General features: G+C 32.8%; 1 protein-coding gene across 1 annotated transcript; it reads left to right on the forward strand.

The window, feature by feature from the left end:
* Positions 1-20895: 20895 nt before the first annotated feature.
* LOC139857767 (uncharacterized) lies at positions 20896-23161 on the forward strand. Its single transcript, XM_071846603.1, has one exon. The coding sequence runs from the start codon at positions 20986-20988 to the stop codon at positions 22957-22959; it is 1974 nt and encodes a 657-aa protein (XP_071702704.1). The 5' UTR covers positions 20896-20985; the 3' UTR covers positions 22960-23161.
* The last annotated feature ends 194 nt before the right edge of the window (positions 23162-23355 follow it).

A 23355-nucleotide genomic window follows, 5' to 3' on the forward strand; every position in this document is an offset into this window, starting at 1 on the left:
TGCCAGATCAAGCCGTTTGCAAGGGCCGTTTGCTGAGGGAGTGTGGCAAGCCGTTTGTGAGCCAAGCAAGCTGTTTGGCAGCCGTTTGGCAGGCCGTTTGGCTTGCCTGGTCAGTTGATTTCACTGGGTCATAGCTTGATTTCTTGTCTTTCACCGTTTTCGCTATAGAATCTTCGTTTTGGCTCCGATTCTCTGGATTCTTTTTGCATTGTCTTCGTAATTACTTTACCTACAATTTTAACCGAAAAAGCGATTATTTTGCTGATAGAGTTTTGAACTTTATGCTTTTGGGACTTAATATCGGGGGGTAAAAATGTGGCTTTTTAGCCGATATCAATCTTCATCATCAGTGTTTCACAAACCCTAATTTCTTCTTCACCTAACCTTCTCAATTATTTTTCTTTCATTTTTTCACCTAACCTTCCTCAAAATTTTACAAGTTCAAGTTTACCACAATGTGATGACCCGGAAATTTTCGAACAAATTTAAACTTTAATCTTTATATTATTCCGACACGATAAGCAAAGTTTGTTAAGTTGAATCTCAAGAATTTTAAACTATGTTCATACATTCATTTAACCGCGACCAAATTCCAATGATTCACGAACCATTATATGAACGGACATGATTATATATGTATATGTGTATATATTATAACTTGAAAACGTTAACAAAGTATTAGGCGTATAATACTTTACACGAACGTATTTGTTTCGATATAGGTTTAATATAATTATCAACGGAATTAAAAGATAATATCAAATGATTGATTTATCAGATACATTGTATGATCGTGAGTCTCTATTGAGAGGTCCACTTTGATTTATGAAACCTTTCCTTTTTAACGATATTCGGAATAAATGGTAAAGTGACCTACAAGTAAGAACAAATATGTCAATTAACGATTACTGGACAAAGGTTAGTAGAGATTAACTTTCAACACAATGATTGTCTCGTGTCTCTTGATAAAGTTAACTATTTAGTTTTCTTAATATTGAAAACGTTTTACGACATAGATGAAACCTTTTAAAGAATGATTTTGAATATAACTAATTCTGGAAAACTAAATTATATTTATTCGATTTAGTTCAAATATATGAAAGCATTCTTCGAAATAATAGATTTTTAATTATTATAACGTTTCGATAAAAAGATGTAAATGTAATTAGTTTTAGAGAACTATAGTTATTCGATTTAGTATGGACACATTTTTCGATATAATAGAATTTTATTGTTAAAATATTTTTATAGATTTTCAATGATATGAAAATGAAAATAAAGATAAAATAAAGGTTTCTAATGAGCACTAAAAGACTACAACATTTCATCTCAAGATTTCAAGTTAAAATGATGGAAATCACTAAACCTGCGCACTTGCACGAGAAAAATCATAACTAAATCATACTGACTCGAAAAAGGGTGATTCCGGTGTCCAGACGTCCGTATCTCAAAAATCTACAACTTTCGTGAAGACACCATACGCGAACCGCGTACCTATCTACGCGAAATGCGTAATGTTTGTCGACATAAAAAGTTTGTCGACATAAAAAGTGATGGCGGCTTATTATTATATTATATATTATATTATTATATTATTATTTTACATATATATATATATGAACGAAGTACTTATTAGGAACTAAAAAAAACACTCACACACTCACATAAATAAATCACTCTGTATATTTTCTAGCCTAAAATTTTAAATTAGTAGTATGGTACTGTAACAAGTGATACACGGGTATTTTAATTCGGGTTACAAACCGATTATAACTAAGGAAACTATGGGTTATTGCCAAGGAGGTTATGGGTAATATTCGGGGATATATTTATGAATCAAACCTAGTGTTTATCATCTCCGTTACGTCTACGTACTTTCCTACAATATTGAATCTCAATATTGATATGTTGAGATCTACGATTATTTGATAATCCGAGTTTCGGTCACATTACGATGAACAACTTTATATGCTGCTAAGGTGAGTTTCATATGATCCCTTTTACTCCCTACATTTTTGGGCTGAGAATACATGCAAATGCTTTATTAACCGATATACAATATTTATATGCGTGAGTTTCATTGATCCCTTTTTATACATATTTTTGGGCTGAGAATACATGCGCTGTTTTATAAAATGAATACAAAAACTAAAACGGATTTGAGTGAGTTTCATTTGCTCCCTTTTTAATTGCTTTTGCAATCTATATTTTTGGGCTGAGAATACATGCAATTTATTTTTAAACGCAATGGATACAAGTACATACTAAATTCTACACTGAGTTTGAACCGAAAATCCCTTAGCTTTGGTAACTAGTAACTGCCAGTTATAAGAACTGGTGGGCGCGAGTAGTAGTATATGGATCCATAGGGCTTGATATCCCCGTCCGAGCTAGAGCACTAGCCTTTTAACGGACGTATGCTATTTGAGAAGCGTACACGTTGGTTTGCGTGTATTATTAAGATGATTATACAAAGGGTATAAATTATATATACATTAAGTTTAGTTACCAGGGTGCTCAATTTCGTAGAATATTTTGATAAACGTTTCTAGATGAAACAACGGAAATCTTGTGATCCACTTTTATATACAGATTATACGAAACACTAAAACTATGAACTCACCAACCTTTGTGTTGACACTTGTTAGCATGTTTATTCTCAGGTTTCCTAGAAGTCTTCCGCTGTTTGCTTATATGATAGACAAGCTATGTGCATGGAGTCTTACATGGCATATTTTTCAAGAAAACGTTGCATTCACCAAATCATCACCATGTATCTTATTTTGACTTCATTGTCAACGGAAGTACTGTTGTAAACTATTATTTACGGTGATTGTCTATATGTAGAAATCATCAGATGTCGAAAACCTTTAATTTAAATATTCATATATGGTGTGCCTTTTCAAAAGAATGCAATGTTTACAAAACGTATCATATAGAGGTCAAATACCTCGCAATGAAATCAATGAATGACGTGTTTGTCCATATGGATTTGGAGCGATCGTCACAGTTGGTATCAGAGCATTGTTCCTAGAGAACCAGGTCTTACATGAGTGTGTCTAACTGATAGTTGTTAGGATGCATTAGTAAGTATGGACTTCGACCGTGTCTGCATGTTAAAAGTTTTGCTTATCATTTCTTATCGAAAATTACATGTCTATCATCTTAAGTCTAAACGCGTCTTATTGCATTGATTGCATAGATGGTGTATAGACCAAATTTTATATCTTAGCGTATCTGTTATTGTAAACTTTTCCTGACATCTTTCGAAAATTTCTCCGTGATTTATGGAATTTGGTATTATATATACATATGTAAATTATGTATTGAAGAATACCAAACTAAATTCTATAATCTAATTCATATCAAAAATCATCTTCCTAATTATACAAGATGGATCCCGTATCTAGTTCAAATTCCTTAAACTCCGACAGCTATTCCGATATGGATATTCACCTGAATTCCGAAGATATTGTAACCGGAATGGATCAACCAATTAGCCATCATCTATTTTGGATGAATTGGGGATGGGTTCGTAGTCTACTTAATCATTGGAGACAAGAAAAAGGTGATCCCTTCCATCCACCACATTGTCCTCTTGGCAAAGAACCTGAAGCACTTACCGGCGAACCTGTTCGAGACACCATTTTCTCTCTCATTTCCAGAGTATCTCGTCACGATAATATACTATCTCAAATTCTGGATCTTATTCATCCGCTCGTCCGAACTGCCAATCATCCCGGTGTAGTAGAAGAAGTCAACGAACTTCACGCTAGGGTAGTGGCTTTGGAGAATACGGTGCAAAGGTTACAAGCACCAGCAGCATCACCGGCATCAACAGTACCACCGACAACAACACCAACAATACCATTATCACCACCAACAACATCCGTATCGCAAACCTCAACTTTACAATCTGTTCCACGAGCATCAACGTCATACGCACCGTAGTTACCAAGAAATACCAGCAACAATAACCGATGAAGTATTAACTCATTTCCCCTGAAGAAATTTTATGTATATTTAATATATATGAATTTTGAAATCAAAATAAATCTTTTCGTACTAAGCTATTACGTGTGAATCTTAACTGGTAGGTACTACCCGGTTAGTTTATATTACTAATATGCAATGATGTACATCCTTCCTTAACAACTTAACCATCGTTAACTACAATCTCTGTTTCAATCCAATGAATTTCATTTCATAATAAACCAAGTGTATTATTCAATTACATAATTGATTTTACATTTTCATTTTCGATGTACTCGAAACTATCCAGAAAACATCATCTGTGCCTTGTAAGGTTCACAAGAATTTCACGAGCATCAACATCCTTCACCAAGGAATATCAATAAGAATAAATAATGAAGTATTGATTTCATTAGCGAAATACTCCACAAAGATTAAGTAATCTTTAATATTTTAGAGATTATTCATTTCTAATTCCAGCCAAAAATCAAATGAGCTTAATATGATATTAACTCATTAAATCTGTATTACATCTGAAGAAAATATACATACATATATTCTCATAAAAACGGTAATAAAAATTCTTTTGTACAAAGTATTAGTTGTGAAATCTTTAACGGGTAGGTAATACTCGGGAAATATATAAGTTCACAATTAATATGTTATATTGTACATTCTTCAACTTTGATTCAAAAATTATTAACTATGCTCACAGCGATATACAATCGTTTCCATACAAATTCAATTACATATTCTGATATTGACAGATCAGAATCCAAGCCAAGATTTAATGGGTGACATCATTCTTAGATCTCTACATCTTTCAAAGCTATACTTTGACTTCAAAACGGCGAAAGATCCTTTAGCATTGTTATTACCGAAAATAATCTTGCAATCCCTGTTCAAAGTATCCAGTTTTACCACACTTCTAACCAGTCAACTTCTACTTTTCAGATTAGCCTTATTATAACCTTGATATATACATTTTTGTTACTGGGGAACCTTTCATGTTCCACCACATTAGCAGTAAATTTACCAACAACTTCATTGATCTTTGACCTTCCGAAAAATCCTTATACTCATTGAAACCGTATCATGTACTCATCCACATCTTGTAACGGCAATTGACATACCAACTATCGGGAATTAGCAATCAGTATTTTGAAATCTTGTAGCACGTCTACGCCAACAGTTATATGTGTACATATAACGTCTACCTCCTGGACTTACATACTTCGAATGTGAAGTTTCCGAAAAACACCCCAAACTACGAAACTAGTTCTCCGAATTTTGGAAAAATGTTGATGAAGCAGCAAAAACTGTAAATGACCTTAACAGTCAAAAGTTTGATGATAAAGAATAGTATGGTGGTAAAGCTGAGATAAAGAGAAGGTTTGGAACTGGAAAACGGATTGAGCAGACCATGAAGGAGGCTGTGGACAAATCACAAAGACCAAATCTACCTTCAAAGAATCCAAATGATTCAGTATCTACTGAAACCATTAGTAAGAACCTTACTTCTTATTCTAAACCTTCACAGACAGATTTTCCGCATCATCCTCTGATATTAGAAATTCTAAGATATCATCGTATCTTCCATTATAAATATCCTTCATATTTCTGAAGATATTTTCATAACTATTCTTATCTGAAATCATTTATCTCTTCACGCTATCTTTGTTACATCATAAAAAAACTATTTTAGTTTCTAAAATCTGAAAAATTCGAAAAATGAATGTTTTGAAGTAATGTTGGGAACTGAAGCATGAATTAGTATAATATAATGACACTTGATCAACGTGATTATATTACAGTAAGTCATGTTGAGTTTCTAATGGAACGTGATAAAGGTTCACAGATCATACCCTCATCATGATCCATGTTACATAACTCTTTCATTCTATTTAACCTCTAAACATATCAAGAAAATATTTTTCTTGATGATTCGGTCTTTTTCGAGGTATTCCGGTAATTTGACAAGTCAGATTGTACTATTATCATTTCTTTCTTAGAACATTAGTTATGTTCATCTGAAACTTCATACCTACGAATTCTAGACCATTATCCGCTTGACTTAAGGTCGGGAAGAGAAAACGAAAGCATGAAGCTCCTTGATGTGTGCGATCGAGACCTTTATTTATGAACGGATTTGAGTTGTTTTGTTACACGAATTGATTTATTGTATATGTGGTATTTTATAGATTTTAGGTTGATTTCACACATATATATAGGCAACTAGTCCTATCCGTGTAGTTTAGTTTGTCGGTAAATCCGATTCGTTCCACAGGGAGATGGAGTGTTTAATGGTTTTTAATAGTCTTTGATGTCAAACTTAATTAAAGGGGGTTTTGGATTAGGAATTTATAGTATAACAGTAAAAGAAAATAACTTAACTAATTTACTAAATAAAATTACAAGATTACAATAATTAACTTAAAAGGGAACTAAATTAATTTATACTAATTTTTATGCGACAATTATATTACTAGATGGTAATTAGTAAAATAGTAATTTTTAATAAAACTATATATTTAGAATTTTGTTTTGAGCAACTATAATAGAAACTTATTTAATTTAACTAAAATACATTTTTAGTAAAACTAATACAAATTAAAAGGAATTTAATTAATTTACTAATTATAAACTAGTTACAATTTATAAACCTATAATGATTAATACTAATTTTAGGATTAAAACATGTATTTAAGTATTTTAAATAACTTTAACTAATTAACTTAATTAAAATAACTAAAATAACTAATAACCTAAATATATATAATTAAATAACAAAAACCCTAATTTTAACCTAGCTGTACTGTAGCCGCGTTTTAGCCTTACACGATTCGTGTGACCATACACGATTCGTGTACGTGTAAAAATATGTGACAACTTAACTGTTACGAAAAATAACTGTTTTTATGTATTTTTTATACTTTAAAACTATAATTCGTAAATAATAATGATAATACTTTTATAAGAAATATAAATAAGATAATTGGGAGTGTTTACTTAATTGTGTCACCCCTAGGTCCATGGATTGTTTTAAGTTTACGCCCTATTTAAAATGTTTTAGTATTGAACTTTACATTTTTCTCACGAATAAATATAAGGTTACAACTTAACTAAATAAAATCTAATTTTCATTGGATTCTTTTTAGAAAGCTACTATTCCCTAAGTATTTAAATTGAGACCTAGCCTAGTTTTGACCTTCGCCAATACCCAAATTATAACGGTTTCCCTTTTTATAATTTCACCTTCATATAATTTATTGATATCACCCAAACCACCGAAGTTTATTTCTAAATTGGTGTTAATAACTTATCCATAAATTCGTCTAGATCATTTTTTAATGTTGAAGCTTAATTTATGTAAATAAATATAACTTTCGTTATTTAAATTTAATAAATTAAGTGGCAAGGGTTAAATATCTAATTACATAAAAATGGTTCTTTTAACTAGGCTCAATATTAAAAATACTAAAGTTACATTTTAACTTTTACTAATGGTAACAATCCATTTCACTAGGGGCTCTACATTTAAGCAAACACTAGGGAAATTTAGCTATTCATTACACTAGGGTAGACATAAAAATATAGATATGCAAACATAATAACAACGCTAATTTTAACAGAGTAAACTTACTAAAATATCTTCACTTGCATTAACTTCAAATGGTAGAAAAATTACAATAATAACACCCCTTTGACGCGTACAATAACACCCTTTGTCACGAACAATACCCCTAAATAGTTGATACTTGAAACTAATTAAAATAGATACAAGTAAAAATAACAATAGTAATTTGATATAGTAATTTTATGTTGTATTCTCTGTGTCTCTGTCCTCTGCATGCTACTTCGTATTTAACATGTAGGATTAGTAGTAGGTAAGTGATAAAGAATGAATGGAGTCCTTGGTGTACCACAACTGATCAAAAGAATTGATTTTAAATATATAAAGTAGCCGCCCCATTTGCAAGTTGAAACTGAATCTCGGCTAAACATTACACGATTCGTGTAGTTGTACACGTTTCATGTAAGTACAATTCTTTGAGGTTGTAGATTTTTGAGTTACGGACGTCTGGACACCTGATTCGCCTTTTTTCGAGTCCGTATGATTTAGTTATGATTTTTCTCGTGCAGGCGCGCTGATTTCGTGATTTCGATCATTTTGACTTGTAGTCTTGAGACGCGATGTTGTAGTCTTTTGTTGCTCATTAGAAATCTTCATTTTATCTTCATTTTGATCTTTATATCATTGAAAATCCATAATAACATTTCATTCGACGCTTTGGACATTTTTACCAATTACAAACCGAAAACTACTCGAATACACATAAAAATCATAACATTTTGGATTGATATTGCGACGAAGTATATGTATATTTATAGCAATATCAAATTACCCCACACTTGAACGTTGCTTGTCCTCAAGCAATTACATCTTTTAACAGAGTTAGAACATTATATATCTTTCTTATCGAACATTTAGATCACACAACACACACTTCACGAAATGAAACACACGCTATATGAAATATATTACACAACACAGTATTTATTGGATCACACGCACACCACACGAAATGAAATTCTGACAACAGAAACAAACATGAAACTCGTGATTAGGGTTTAAAAATTTGGATCCTTAGGGAAAATTGGACCTTGTGAAAACGTTTTATGATTTTATAAAATGTCATGCTAGTTTTTACACTAGACACGTTTTCCGGTTTTAACCTCAAATTCCGGTTGAGGGTAACTGAAAACCGAAGTCTCAGTCGGCGATTAACAAGCTATTCGCCCCCATGATTGTAGTATCATGGAACTTGAAGCCAAATGTCCAAAAATAGTTTTACACAAATATAATTCATAAAATAGCATAAGTTTTAGAACAAAATTATATCGTGTCCAAATATCATCGGTGAACCATGAGTTTGCATACCTCAATTTGTTATGGCATATGTATGTTGACCGCGGTCAAATATAGATGCAGTTGATCTTTACGGAGATCATCCATCTGGGGATTAGATTCATTAGTCTTAAAAGCTAATTTGCATTGTGCCCCCCCATTGTACGAGACAGATCCATCTCATGGTTAGGATAAGTCTGACCACCAAAAACCCTGTTTGATGCTGAGGTTAGGTGGATTTCCAGCCGATTTTAGGGATGACTTTTCAAGATTTTTCGTCAACCTACAGCTGTCCTGGACTACATCTTCTAACATAAGTTAGCAAGTGTGTCAATTCGGAAGACTTTACTTCCTTACGGGATGGACTTGATTCATCCTCTATTACTCGTGTTTAATGGAATATTCAGGTTTATACGTTCATTAGCAATGATATCTGCAATAAACTTCAAAGAAACATGTGATAAATGGTTCTCAATATAAGGATTTATAAATTCTTGTTATAAATGGTTTTTCTTTTATAAGTTTTAAACAAATAAACTTATATATTTTTAATGTATGGAGACAACAATTTCGGTTTTTACACCTGATCTTTAATTGCTCGTAGTTACCTTAAAAATTGATTAGATACATTTGTTTAAAAATTTTCAAATTTTTCATAAAAACCAATAACTTATAAGTTCTCGAGAATTTATATATCTCCACCCCACACTTAAGATTATGTAATGCCCTCATTACATAAAATCAGATAATAATGTATAAATTTGAGAGGACAAAAAATGTAGAGTAATTGGAACTTCCTTTGTTAACCGATTTGGATTTTCAAATTGTTTTACCTATGATCATATCCAATGTTTGTATCACAACGTAATTTGATGTTTCGTTTCGTCTAATTGCATTTTCGTCTGTACCTGTCAAAACCATGTTAAAAACACACAAAATATGGGGTTTTAATTCAATCGTACAACACATTTTTTTACCCCACACTATATTTTCTTGCTAATATAAAAAATAAAAACATAATAAGTTTCAATACACACCAAAAAATTATGTTATTACAAACTAAAATTTTTTTTTTCTTTTTATATATATATATTTTTTTATAACTTATAATCAATTAAATTTAAAATATCTTTTATAGATTTATATTTGTAACGGAAATTCGGTTGTTATACCTGATCTTAATCCGTTTATACATTTTTAATTTCAATTTATAAAATTTAATCCATTAAAAGTTAAAGTTTTTAATGTTTTTCGAAAACAAATTTAAAATAAAATAAAAACACTCTATTTTTGTGTTAAAAAGATTAACATTTTTAAATTTTAAAACAAGTATATGAAGAATACAAATAAAAAGGAATTTAAAATAAAAACGAGACACACGAATGGGACTATTTACAATGTGTGAAGTTTATTAGCGAGTCGTTCACGCGACTCCATCCCAATTTTAACTAACGTCGGGGTGATAAACATCACCCTTCTTTACTCCAATAGAACCATTACCGCAACCATTCTCGCCATTAATTTTTGACAATAACCAAGAGTCCGAAAATCTTGACTCTTTAACTAAATTTTTTAACTTATCTTTCTCAAATTTTGATAAGTTTGACACCAATCTCTCTCTCAAAGGTTCATCTTTTTTCGACATAGCATTTCTAACCCTACCATATAACTTTTTCATGGTTTTCTCAACAACACTATCATTGGGCGGTTTACTATCTAGTTTCTCCTCATCACCCTCCCCACACTTAGCTTGTTGACTAATGGGTTTGACATTGTCAACAATATTCACTGAAACTATCGGTGTGGGTGGAGGGTTCATACTAAACTCAGTTTGATAGGTTGCACTCTTGCCTCTTTCCTTCAAAACTAGTTTTCCTGTTTTCCAATCTGTTAAAGCACTTGCAGTTGCTAAGAATGGTCTACCTAAAATAATAGGTACAAACTTATCTTCTTTCATGTCTACAACTACAAAGTCAGCTAGAAACTCAAGTTCACCTATTTTTACTACTAAGTTTTCAACAATCCCTACAGGTTTATTAACCGACTGATCAATGAATCTAATGCCTGAATTGGTCGGTTTAAGTTCACCTAAGTTCAAATGCGAGTAAATGGAATAAGGCATGAGATTTATACTTGCACCTGAGTCAGCTAATGATCTAAGAGTTTTAGATTCATTAAGCTTACAAGGTACTATGAATGGTCCGGGATCACCTAACTTAGGTGGCAATTCATTCTTCTTCATAATAGCAGCACATTCTGCTTCAAGGAATGCTGATGATGCTTGCTCACACACTCCTTCTTTTGCCATCAAATCATTCAAGAATTTCCCATAGTTTGGCATACCTGAAATAACATCAACCAAAGGTACATCTACACAAATATTATCCGTATTTAAAGGCTTACAATGGTTCTCCTTTGGTTTTTCGGATGCAAGTGCTTGCGGGTATGGAATGGGTGGTTTGTAGTCTTCCACTTTAGGTGCTTGCTTTACCATATCTTTCGCTTCTTCCGTGGTTTTCTTATCATTAACCCTAAATTCGGAAGGCTCGGTGATCTCTATTTTCTGCACTTCCACATGATTTCCTGACATCAGCCTCATTAAATAATCACCATACTCGGGAGTTATGTCACCAACTCGGATCTCTTCATCTTCACATGTTATACTTTTCACACTTTCAGCTCGGGTACCATCCATCTCTTGATAAGGAGTGTAATCCGTCATATTGGATAAATCGGAAAATATAAACTCATCACACTCTTCATCATCATCTTCACACCCAAGAGTAAAAATAGGACTATGCTCCGGTGTTTTGAAACTTGCTTCATCCTCACAGAAACTATAAATAGCATTCACTTGTGAATATGCTGGAGCTTGAGTATCATTCTTCTTTAGTATAACCGGAAGGTTACTTGCTATTTGTGGTCTCTCTGTTAGTAACTGTGAGATCCTTCCAACATCTCTTTCTAAAATCTGAATCGTGGCTTGTTGATTTCGGATTTGCTGAGTTTGGAGCTCTGCATTTTGCTCGTGCTTAACCATAAAATCTCTTAAGAGATCTTCTAAACCAGATTTCCTCTCGGGTTGAGGTTGCATAATTGCTAATGGTTGTGGTTGCATGAGTGCTAGAGGTTGTGGTTGATTGGGTTGGAAATTATTTTGATAATTTCGTTGAGGTTGATTTCGGTTATTTAAGTGATTATAACCTGGTGGTGCATTTCTTTGATTTTGATTTGGTAAATTCCGGTTATTTTGGTAACCTGGATTTCCTCCTTGATAGTTATTGTTATTTTGATAGTTATTATTATTTGATCCTGAAGGTCCTCCTACTTGATAGCTATTTATAGGAGGATATTTTCGGTTGTTTGCTTCTATAGCTGGAAAATCACTGAAGTTCATTTCACCTTTTCGTAAGTAACCTAAGAAATTTGCTTGCTCTTCCATTGTACTTTTATCACAATCTCTAGTAAGATGGGGACCTTGGCATAGTTCACATCCTACTCTAATAGAATGCATTTCCTTGGTTACTTTCTCGATTTGCCTTGCTTGATTTGCTATTTGAACTTTTAAAGAAGCAATTTCATCATTACTTTCAATACTAGCAACATTTGATGATCTAGAAAATTCTATTTCTTGATGCCAGTTATGAGAATGGGACGCTAAATCAGCAATGATTGTATGAGCGTCTTCAGGTGTTTTCTTCATAACTGAACCTCCGGCTGCAACATCTATATCTTTTCGAGTTGCAACATTGACTCCTTTATAAAATACACAGACTTTTTGGAATGTACTCAACCCGTGTTGAGGACATATTCGAAGCATTTTATTGAATCGAGTCCAAGCTTCATAAAGAGTTTCATTAGGCTTTTGTTTAAAGTGATTTATATCACTTTGTAATTTTGCTGCTTTTGAAGCAGGAAAGAATTCTGACAAAAATTTGTCCATCATATCATTCCAGTCTTCAATATAGCCTTCAGGTAATGAGTCTAGCCAATCTCTAGCTTCATCTTTTAATGACCATGGAAAGATTTTTAAACATGCAACTTCATCGGTGACATCTTTGATTTTGAAAAGCTTGCAAATGCTTACAAACTTACGAAGATGCTCGTTAGCATCCTCATTTGGGGCTCCACCGAATTGACATGTATTAGTTACCATGTGTAAAAATTGACCTTTTATTTCAAAGCCATCACTCATCGTGGGTTGGATGATTGCGTGGCCTTGACCTTTTCTTGTGGCCTTCATTAATGCTTCCATCGTTTGATTTGTATCAGCCATTTCTTCTTCTTTTTTAATAATCGGCTCTATGATTGGTTGAATTATTGGTTCAGAGTCGGATTCTAAGAAAAGTGACTCTAAATTTTTAGCAAGAGATTCTACTTCTTGAGTTCTTAAGCGTTCGTGGAATCTTCTTTCGGGTTCAGGATGTGAAGGAGTTAATTCAGCGTTGGAGGAACGTAAGTTCATACATTAATTTCTATTATGAGATCACTTCACTAAAGGTTTATCTAGGGTTACCTATTTGTTTCTCTTTTTTTTTAGTGTTTTTCGGTGTTTTAAAATTACTAGTACTTCCTATTTCTTTTTGTTGTTTTTGTCCTTTATCAATTCTTTGAGATTCCGGATTAAGTTTAACGAGTTTAGGATTGAACGGATCATACAATTTGGGAAATTGTACAAAGAACTAAAGGATTTATTCAAAAACTTTGAACTTTCTTGGAAATGAATTTCCTCGAGAGGATCGAATAACATAAAAACAATGATAAAAACCTTTAAACAAACAGATTATCCTTCTGATTTTTGCCCACGTTTCGAATAGCCAAAAGATGCAGCAGAGGGGCAGGATCCTTCAAAGACCAATAAAATTGGTGATCCAACAACCCGGTCCACGTACAAATCCAACTACTACTACGAACCAGAAAAATTATCTATTTATTTAACTGCCAACTCCCCGGCAGCGGCGCCAAAAAGTTGATGTGTGCGATCGAGACCTTTATTTATGAACGGATTTGAGTTGTTTTGTTACACGAACTGATTTATTGTATATGTGGTATTTTATAGATTTTAGGTTGATTTCACACATATATATAGGCAACTAGTCCTATCCGTGTAGTTTAGTTTGTCGGTAAATCCGATTCGTTCCACAGGGAGATGGAGTGTTTAATGGTTTTTAATAGTCTTTGATGTCAAACTTAATTAAAGGGGGTTTTGGATTAGGAATTTATAGTATAACAGTAAAAGAAAATAACTTAACTAATTTACTAAATAAAATTACAAGATTACAATAATTAACTTAAAAGGGAACTAAATTAATTTATACTAATTTTTATGCGACAATTATATTACTAGATGGTAATTAGTAAAATAGTAATTTTTAATAAAACTATATATTTAGAATTTTGTTTTGAGCAACTATAATAGAAACTTATTTAATTTAACTAAAATACATTTTTAGTAAAACTAATACAAATTAAAAGGAATTTAATTAATTTACTAATTATAAACTAGTTACAATTTATAAACCTATAATGATTAATACTAATTTTAGGATTAAAACATGTATTTAAGTATTTTAAATAACTTTAACTAATTAACTTAATTAAAATAACTAAAATAACTAATAACCTAAATATATATAATTAAATAACAAAAACCCTAATTTTAACCTAGCTGTACTGTAGCCGCGTTTTAGCCTTACACGATTCGTGTGACCATACACGATTCGTGTACGTGTAAAAATATGTGACAACTTAACTGTTACGAAAAATAACTATTTTTATGTATTTTTTATACTTTAAAACTATAATTCGTAAATAATAATGATAATACTTTTATAAGAAATATAAATAAGATAATTGGGAGTGTTTACTTAATTGTGTCACCCCTAGGTCCATGGATTGTTTTAAGTTTACGCCCTATTTAAAATGTTTTAGTATTGAACTTTACATTTTTCTCTCGAATAAATATAAGGTTACAACTTAACTAAATAAAATCTAATTTTCATTGGATTCTTTTTAGAAAGCTACTATTCCCTAAGTATTTAAATTGAGACCTAGCCTAGTTTTGACCTTCGCCAATACCCAAATTATAACGGTTTCCCTTTTTATAATTTCACCTTCATATAATTTATTGATATCACCCAAACCACCGAAGTTTATTTCTAAATTGGTGTTAATAACTTATCCATAAATTCGTCTAGATCATTTTTTAATGTTGAAGCTTAATTTATGTAAATAAATATAACTTTCGTTATTTAAATTTAATAAATTAAGTGGCAAGGGTTAAATATCTAATTACATAAAAATGGTTCTTTTAACTAGGCTCAATATTAAAAATACTAAAGTTACATTTTAACTTTTACTAATGGTAACAATCCATTTCACTAGGGGCTCTACATTTAAGCAAACACTAGGGAAATTTAGCTATTCATTACACTAGGGTAGACATAAAAATATAGATATGCAAACATAATAACAACGCTAATTTTAACAGAGTAAACTTACTAAAATATCTTCACTTGCATTAACTTCAAATGGTAGAAAAATTACAATAATAACACCCCTTTGACGCGTACAATAACACCCTTTGTCACGAACAATACCCCTAAATAGTTGATACTTGAAACTAATTAAAATAGATACAAGTAAAAATAACAATAGTAATTTGATATAGTAATTTTATGTTGTATTCTCTGTGTCTCTGTCCTCTGCATGCTACTTCGTATTTAACATGTAGGATTAGTAGTAGGTAAGTGATAAAGAATGAATGGAGTCCTTGGTGTACCACAACTGATCAAAAGAATTGATTTTAAATATATAAAGTAGCCGCCCCATTTGCAAGTTGAAACTGAATCTCGGCTAAACATTACACGATTCGTGTAGTTGTACACGTTTCGTGTAAGTACAATTCTTTGAGGTTGTAGATTTTTGAGTTACGGACGTCTGGACACCTGATTCGCCTTTTTTCGAGTCCGTATGATTTAGTTATGATTTTTCTCGTGCAGACGCGCTGATTTCGTGATTTCGATCATTTTGACTTGTAGTCTTGAGACGCGATGTTGTAGTCTTTTGTTGCTCATTAGAAATCTTCATTTTATCTTCATTTTGATCTTTATATCATTGAAAATCCATAATAACATTTCATTCGACGCTTTGGACATTTTTACCAATTACAAACCGAAAACTACTCGAATACACATAAAAATCATAACATTTTGGATTGATATTGCGACGAAGTATATGTATATTTATAGCAATATCACTCCTAAATATAATGGAGAATATAAAGCCCGATAACAACCCCGAAATTACAAACCGTGTATATCAATGCGTATAGCAATATAAAGACACGGGAGAATGAAAAACACTATAACCCCAAGGTAATAGTAGAAGAAAATAACTTCCTCTGGTGGCAGATGAAAAAGAAGAATGAAGGATACGATAGCCAGGAAAATATCAAGAATCAGAACTGGATTAAGCATTTTCACAATCTATTGGGATGTATGAAATAAGAAAGAAGATTATAGGAGTGGTGAAAATAAATGAAACGGAAGAGGTCAATTTATAGCGAAATATCAGACATAGCAATCGACGCAGATTACGCATTTAATCAAAGAAAATCCTAATTTCCGCAAATTCCGAAGAATCAAATTTTATTTAGATTATGAAGATTTTCTATTCCTGAAATTCCGGAAATCAATCGTAACTACGTCAAAAGGTAAGACGAATCTCTATTCTTTCATTTCACTCTTTTACGATAACTTCTCTCATACGCTTTGAGTAATTGGATTGTTTTATCCATATTATTCAACGATGATAAAACTTTATTTATCGACTCATATTCATCATAAAAACATTTTTATTGTTAGCCATGACAACCTCACTCAAATTTCGGGACGAAATTTCTTTAACAGGTAGGTACTGTGATGACCCGGAAATTTTCGAACAAATTTAAACTTTAATCTTTATATTATTCCGACACGATAAGCAAAGTTTGTTAAGTTGAATCTCAAGAATTTTAAACTATGTTCATACATTCATTTAACCGCGACCAAATTCCAATGATTCACGAACCATTATATGAACGGACATGATTATATATGTATATGTGTATATATTATAACTTGAAAACGTTAACAAAGTATTAGGCGTATAATACTTTACACGAACGTATTTGTTTCGATATAGGTTTAATATAATTATCAACGGAATTAAAAGATAATATCAAATGATTGATTTATCAGATACATTGTATGATCGTGAGTCTCTATTGAGAGGTCCACTTTGATTTATGAAACCTTTCCTTTTTAACGATATTCGGAATAAATGGTAAAGTGACCTACAAGTAAGAACAAATATGTCAATTAACGATTACTGAACAAAGGTTAGTAGAGATTAACTTTCAACACAATGATTGTCTCGTGTCTCTTGATAAAGTTAACTATTTAGTTTTCTTAATATTGAAAACGTTTTACGACATAGATGAAACCTTTTAAAGAATGATTTTGAATATAACTAATTCTGGAAAACTAAATTATATTTATTCGATTTAGTTCAAATATATGAAAGCATTCTTCGAAATAATAGATTTTTAATTATTATAACGTTTCGATAAAAAGATGTAAATGTAATTAGTTTTAGAGAACTATAGTTATTCGATTTAGTATGGACACATTTTTCGATATAATAGAATTTTATTGTTAAAATATTTTTATGGATTTTCAATGATATGAAAATGAAAATAAAGATAAAATAAAGGTTTCTAATGAGCACTAAAAGATTACAACATTTCATCTCAAGATTTCAAGTTAAAATGATGGAAATCACTAAACCTGCGCACTTGCACGAGAAAAATCATAACTAAATCATACTGACTTGAAAAAGGGTGATTCCGGTGTCCAGACGTCCGTAACTCAAAAATCTACAACTTTCGTGAAGACACCATACGCGAACCGCGTACCTATCTACGCGAAACGCGTAATGTTTGTTGACATAAAAAGTTTGTCGACATAAAAAGTGATGGCGGCTTATTATTATATTATATATTATATTATTATATTATTATTTTACATATATATATATATATGAACGAAGTACTTATTAGGAACTAAAAAAAAAACACTCACACACTCACATAAATAAATCACTCTGTATATTTTCTAGCCTAAAATTTTAAATTAGTAGTATGGTACTGTAACAAGTGATACACGGGTATTTTAATTCGGGTTACAAACCGATTATAACTAAGGAAACTATGGGTTATTGCCAAGGAGGTTATGGGTAATATTCGGGGATATATTTATGAATCAAACCTAGTGTTTATCATCTCCGTTACGTCTACGTACTTTCCTACAATATTGAATCTCAATATTGATATGTTGAGATCTACGATTATTTGATAATCCGAGTTTCGGTCACATTACGATGAACAACTTTATATGCTGCTAAGGTGAGTTTCATATGATCCCTTTTACTCCCTACATTTTTGGGCTGAGAATACATGCAAATGCTTTATTAACCGATATACAATATTTATATGCGTGAGTTTCATTGATCCCTTTTTATACATATTTTTGGGCTGAGAATACATGCGCTGTTTTATAAAATGAATACAAAAACTAAAACGGATTTGAGTGAGTTTCATTTGCTCCCTTTTTAATTGCTTTTGCAATCTATATTTTTGGGCTGAGAATACATGCAATTTATTTTTAAACGCAATGGATACAAGTACATACTAAATTCTACACTGAGTTTGAACCGAAAATCCCTTAGCTTTGGTAACTAGTAACTGCCAGTTATAAGAACTGGTGGGCGCGAGTAGTAGTATATGGATCCATAGGGCTTGATATCCCCGTCCGAGCTAGAGCACTAGCCTTTTAACGGACGTATGCTATTTGAGAAGCGTACACGTTGGTTTGCTTGTATTATTAAGATGATTATACAAAGGGTATAAATTATATATACGTTAAGTTTAGTTACCAGGGTGCTCAATTTCGTAGAATATTTTGATAAACGTTTCTAGATGAAACAACGGAAATCTTGTGATCCACTTTTATATACAGATTATACGAAACACTAAAACTATGAACTCACCAACCTTTGTGTTGACACTTGTTAGCATATTTATTCTCAGGTTTCCTAGAAGTCTTCCGCTGTTTGCTTATATGATAGACAAGCTATGTGCATGGAGTCTTACATGGCATATTTTTCAAGAAAACGTTGCATTCACCAAATCATCACCATGTATCTTATTTTGACTTCATTGTCAACGGAAGTACTGTTGTAAACTATTATTTACGGTGATTGTCTATATGTAGAAATCATCAGATGTCGAAAACCTTTAATTTAAATATTCATATATGGTGTGCCTTTTCAAAAGAATGCAATGTTTACAAAACGTATCATATAGAGGTCAAATACCTCGCAATGAAATCAATGAATGACGTGTTTGTCCATATGGATTTGGAGCGATCGTCACACACAAACACTTCCTTTTATCCAAATCTAAACATAAAAATTAGTATATAAACAAATAGATTCTGCAATTGATTTGCAAACAACACAAATAATGCATATTCTACAAATAATGAATCAACATTTAAGCATATTCTGCAAATTCTTTTTACAACTTAATTTTTATTTAATTTTACACATATTACAATTACAAAATAACCAAGCATAAATTAGAAACAGATCTGGTACGCAACAGTAGAGGTCGAAGATGAGATGGTGGTGACAGATCTGAAAATACGATTTTACAATCACCATCATCGAAATTGGGGACTGGTCTGGGTGCCTTGGTGTTGTTATTAAAGGGTGCATTTCGATTACCTCTGCAGCCGTCGAAACCACCATGAAACCACCGGAGAAGATGACTAAAATTACTTAGGTTTGTTTGTTTGTTTTTGTTTTGTTCTATTTATTCCAAAACGAAATCCATTGCGTTTTAGTACGTGATTCCTTTACAAAATATGCTTCAAATCGAGCGTCTAACATTCATTGATCGAAATCGGAACCTGAAACATATCATACATCACGAATTTTATCATGATCGATACAGTTGACTTTTTGAGATGAAGTTTGACTTCATGAATTCATCCTTGATTTGGAGAATTAGGATTTGAGACTTTCCAGGTAGTTTAACCGGATAAATTCACACAACTTTGAACTTTTACATTTCTTTCTATCATTTTGATTTGGAGAATTAGGATTTGAGACGACGATGATGAAGTTGAATCCAGATCTATAACCCCAAAATCGAAATTGCAACCAGATCTGTGACCCCAATCGATTTTTTGACAGAAGAATCAAAGTGAAGTTTTTCATTTCCAGATAGTTGATTTGGTGAACAATTAGGATGAAGAACTTCTGAGTATTTAAAGAAAGAGGAAAAGGATTGAGGTTGGTGATGATGGTATAATTAATATCAGTTTACAGTACATGTTTTTTTATATAAATTATATATAAATAAAGATTTAATTTTTTGGTACGTAGTAATTTTTCTTGTTGAATGTAGTGGATTTCACCATCTTGGAAAATAGAAAAAAAAAAGAAAAAAAAAAATGGGTTTTAAAAGAGAAAAGAAAATAAAAAGAAAAAAGGTAGATTTAAATTATTTACGCCTGTCGTCCTTGAACTATAAAATATATAAAATGATAGAATTACCCTCACATGTTTGGCACATGCTGGAGGTTAACGGAGGAAAGAGACGGACAGTTAACAGAAGGAAGACACAAGTTATAAAATGCAAGTTCAGTGACAACGAATGTAAAAAAAAACTTTGAGAACGACGTCTATGATTTCACTATATGTTCTAGAACGACGGGAGTAATTTTGTGAATGTTACTCGAACTAATCCTTATACTTTTTACTTTTTAATTTTTACTTTTTACTTCCAGTTTAAACAAGTATCTTTTTGTTACAGACTTTTGACTTTTAGAACTTATTCTCGTACCTCTGTCACCACCTACTCCATACTCCGTATTTTGTTTCTCCACCTCTTCATTGATTCCCACAAAAATAAAACCTAATTTCCCCATCCCTCCTTCAACTCCGATCTCCCTCACCGGAATCTCACAACTTCCGGCAACTTCACCCAACCAATCATCATGGCCGATATAGTCAAACAGATCCTTACCAGACCGATCCAGTTAGCAGATCAAGTCATCAAAACCTCAGATGAAGCCGTTATCAACAAACAAGACTGCACCGAACTCAAATCCAAAACCGAAAAACTCGCCGGACTCCTCCGTCAAGCCGCACGTGCCAGCAGCGATCTGTACGAACGCCCTACCAAACGCATCATCGATGACACTGAACAAGTTCTCGATAAAGCGTTATCACTCGTTCTCAAGTGTCGCAATAACGGAATCGTAAAACGAGTGTTCACAATCATTCCGGCTGCCGCTTTTCGCAAAATGTCGTCTCAGCTCGAGAATTCAATCGGAGATGTCTCCTGGTTGCTCCGAGTATCCGCCCCGAATAATTCGACCGACGAGTATCTAGGTTTACCCCCAATTGCAGCCAACGAGCCGATTTTATGCTTAATTTGGGAACAAATTGCAATCCTGTATACCGGAAGTTTAGACGATAGATCTGACGCTGCTGCGTCACTCGTCTCGTTAGCGCGAGATAATGATCGATACGGTAAATTGATAATTGAAGAAGGCGGAGTTAATCCGTTGTTAAAATTAGCGAAAGAGGGGAAATTAGAGGGTCAGGAGAATGCTGCCCTGGCAATCGGGTTATTGGGGCGTGATCCTGAAAGTGTGGAACATATGATTCATGCTGGAGTTTGTTCTGTTTTTGTTAAAATTTTAAAAGAAGGTCCAATGAAGGTTCAAGCAGTTGTCGCGTGGGCCGTTTCGGAGCTCGTTTCGCATTATCCGAAATGTCAAGATTTGTTTGCTCAACATAATATTGTTCGGTTGTTAGTTGGTCATCTTGCGTTTGAAACGGTTGAAGAACATAGTAAGTATGCTATTACTAGTAATAAAGTTAATTCAATTCATGCGGTTGTGTTAGCTAATAGTAATAGTAACAGTAATAGTAGTACTGGTTCGAATGTTGTTAATACGAGTCGAATTAATGATGATGAGGAGGATAAGAATCGAGTTGTGCATCCTAGTGGGACCAATAGTCAACAACCGTTTAGGATGCATAGTGTTGTAGCGAGTACAATGGCTATAAAGAATCAAACTAATGGTGTTTTAACGAACGTTAATCAAAAAGGTGAAAACGTTGTTGTGAAGAAACAAAACCATCATCATTATACGAACGTGTCGTTATCGGGTAATAGTTTGCATAAAGGGAGGGAATTAGAGGACCCCGCGACGAAAGCGTACATGAAAGCGATGGCTGCAAGGGCTTTATGGCATTTAGCGATCGGGAATTCGGGTATTTGTAAAAGTATTACTGAATCCCGAGCGTTGTTATGTTTTGCCGTTTTGTTGGATAAAGGTCCCGAAGAAGTTCAGTATAATTCAGCGATGGCGTTAATGGAAATCACGAGTGTAGCGGAACAAGATTCTGAGTTGAGAAGATCGGCGTTTAAACCGAACGCGCCGGCTTGCAAAGCGGTTATCGAGCAGTTGTTGAAAATTATAGAAAAAGCGGACTCGAAACTTTTGCTTCCGTGTGTTAAAGCGATTGGGAATTTGGCTAGAACGTTTCGTGCAACCGAGTCTCAAATGATTAAACCGTTGGTTCAACTTCTTGATGAACGAGAACCCGATATTACTAAAGCTGCAGCCGTCGCATTAACGAAATTCGCGTGTACGGAAAACTACCTACACCTTGATCATTCGAAAGCGATTATTAGTAATGGGGGTGTAAAACATTTGATTCAATTGGTTTACTTTGGGGAACAATTGGTTCAATCACCTGCTTTGGTGTTGTTGTGTTATGTTGCGTTGCATGTTCCGGATAATGAAGATCTTGCGCAAGCTGAAGTGCTTACTGTTCTTGAATGGGCGTCAAAGCAATCGTTGTTTATACAAGATGAAGCGGTTGAGTCTCTGTTGCAGAACTCAAAAGGTAGGTTGGAACTCTATCAATCTCGAGGATCGCGCGGGTTTCATTAGATTATCATCACAAGTTCTAAATAGCTCAAAAATTGTTTCTTGTTCTAGTTTTTCTAATTTAAGATGTATAAATATATTTTGTTGTTGCTGTTGGGGAGTAATCGGAGTATACATGAGACCTGTTGTCACATGTATATATTTAAATTGCAAATTGTATTCAAGTTTTGATTCTTGTATATCAATTCTTTTGTTTGAATAAAGATGCTAGTTGTTTTATAAGATGTTTTCGTCAATCTGTGGACCATGTCTGTAGAGAAGATGTGGCTTAAAGGACTGTATGTTGAATAGTGAAGATTGTTTGTTTTTGTTTGCAAAATGACTTAATCATGTCTGCATCATTTAGAATTATATTCAAGTTTGTAGACAGAATAAGACATTATTTTATCTTATGTCTTT

This window comes from Rutidosis leptorrhynchoides, chromosome 7, assembly GCF_046630445.1.
Source record: "Rutidosis leptorrhynchoides isolate AG116_Rl617_1_P2 chromosome 7, CSIRO_AGI_Rlap_v1, whole genome shotgun sequence".
In the NCBI taxonomy this organism is placed as follows: Eukaryota; Viridiplantae; Streptophyta; class Magnoliopsida; order Asterales; family Asteraceae; genus Rutidosis; species Rutidosis leptorrhynchoides.

Bases quoted from the DNA above. Each gene is read 5' to 3' on its own strand.
- LOC139857767 (XM_071846603.1), top strand. From the start codon at position 20,986: ATGGCCGATATAGTCAAACAGATCCTTACCAGACCGATCCAGTTAGCA.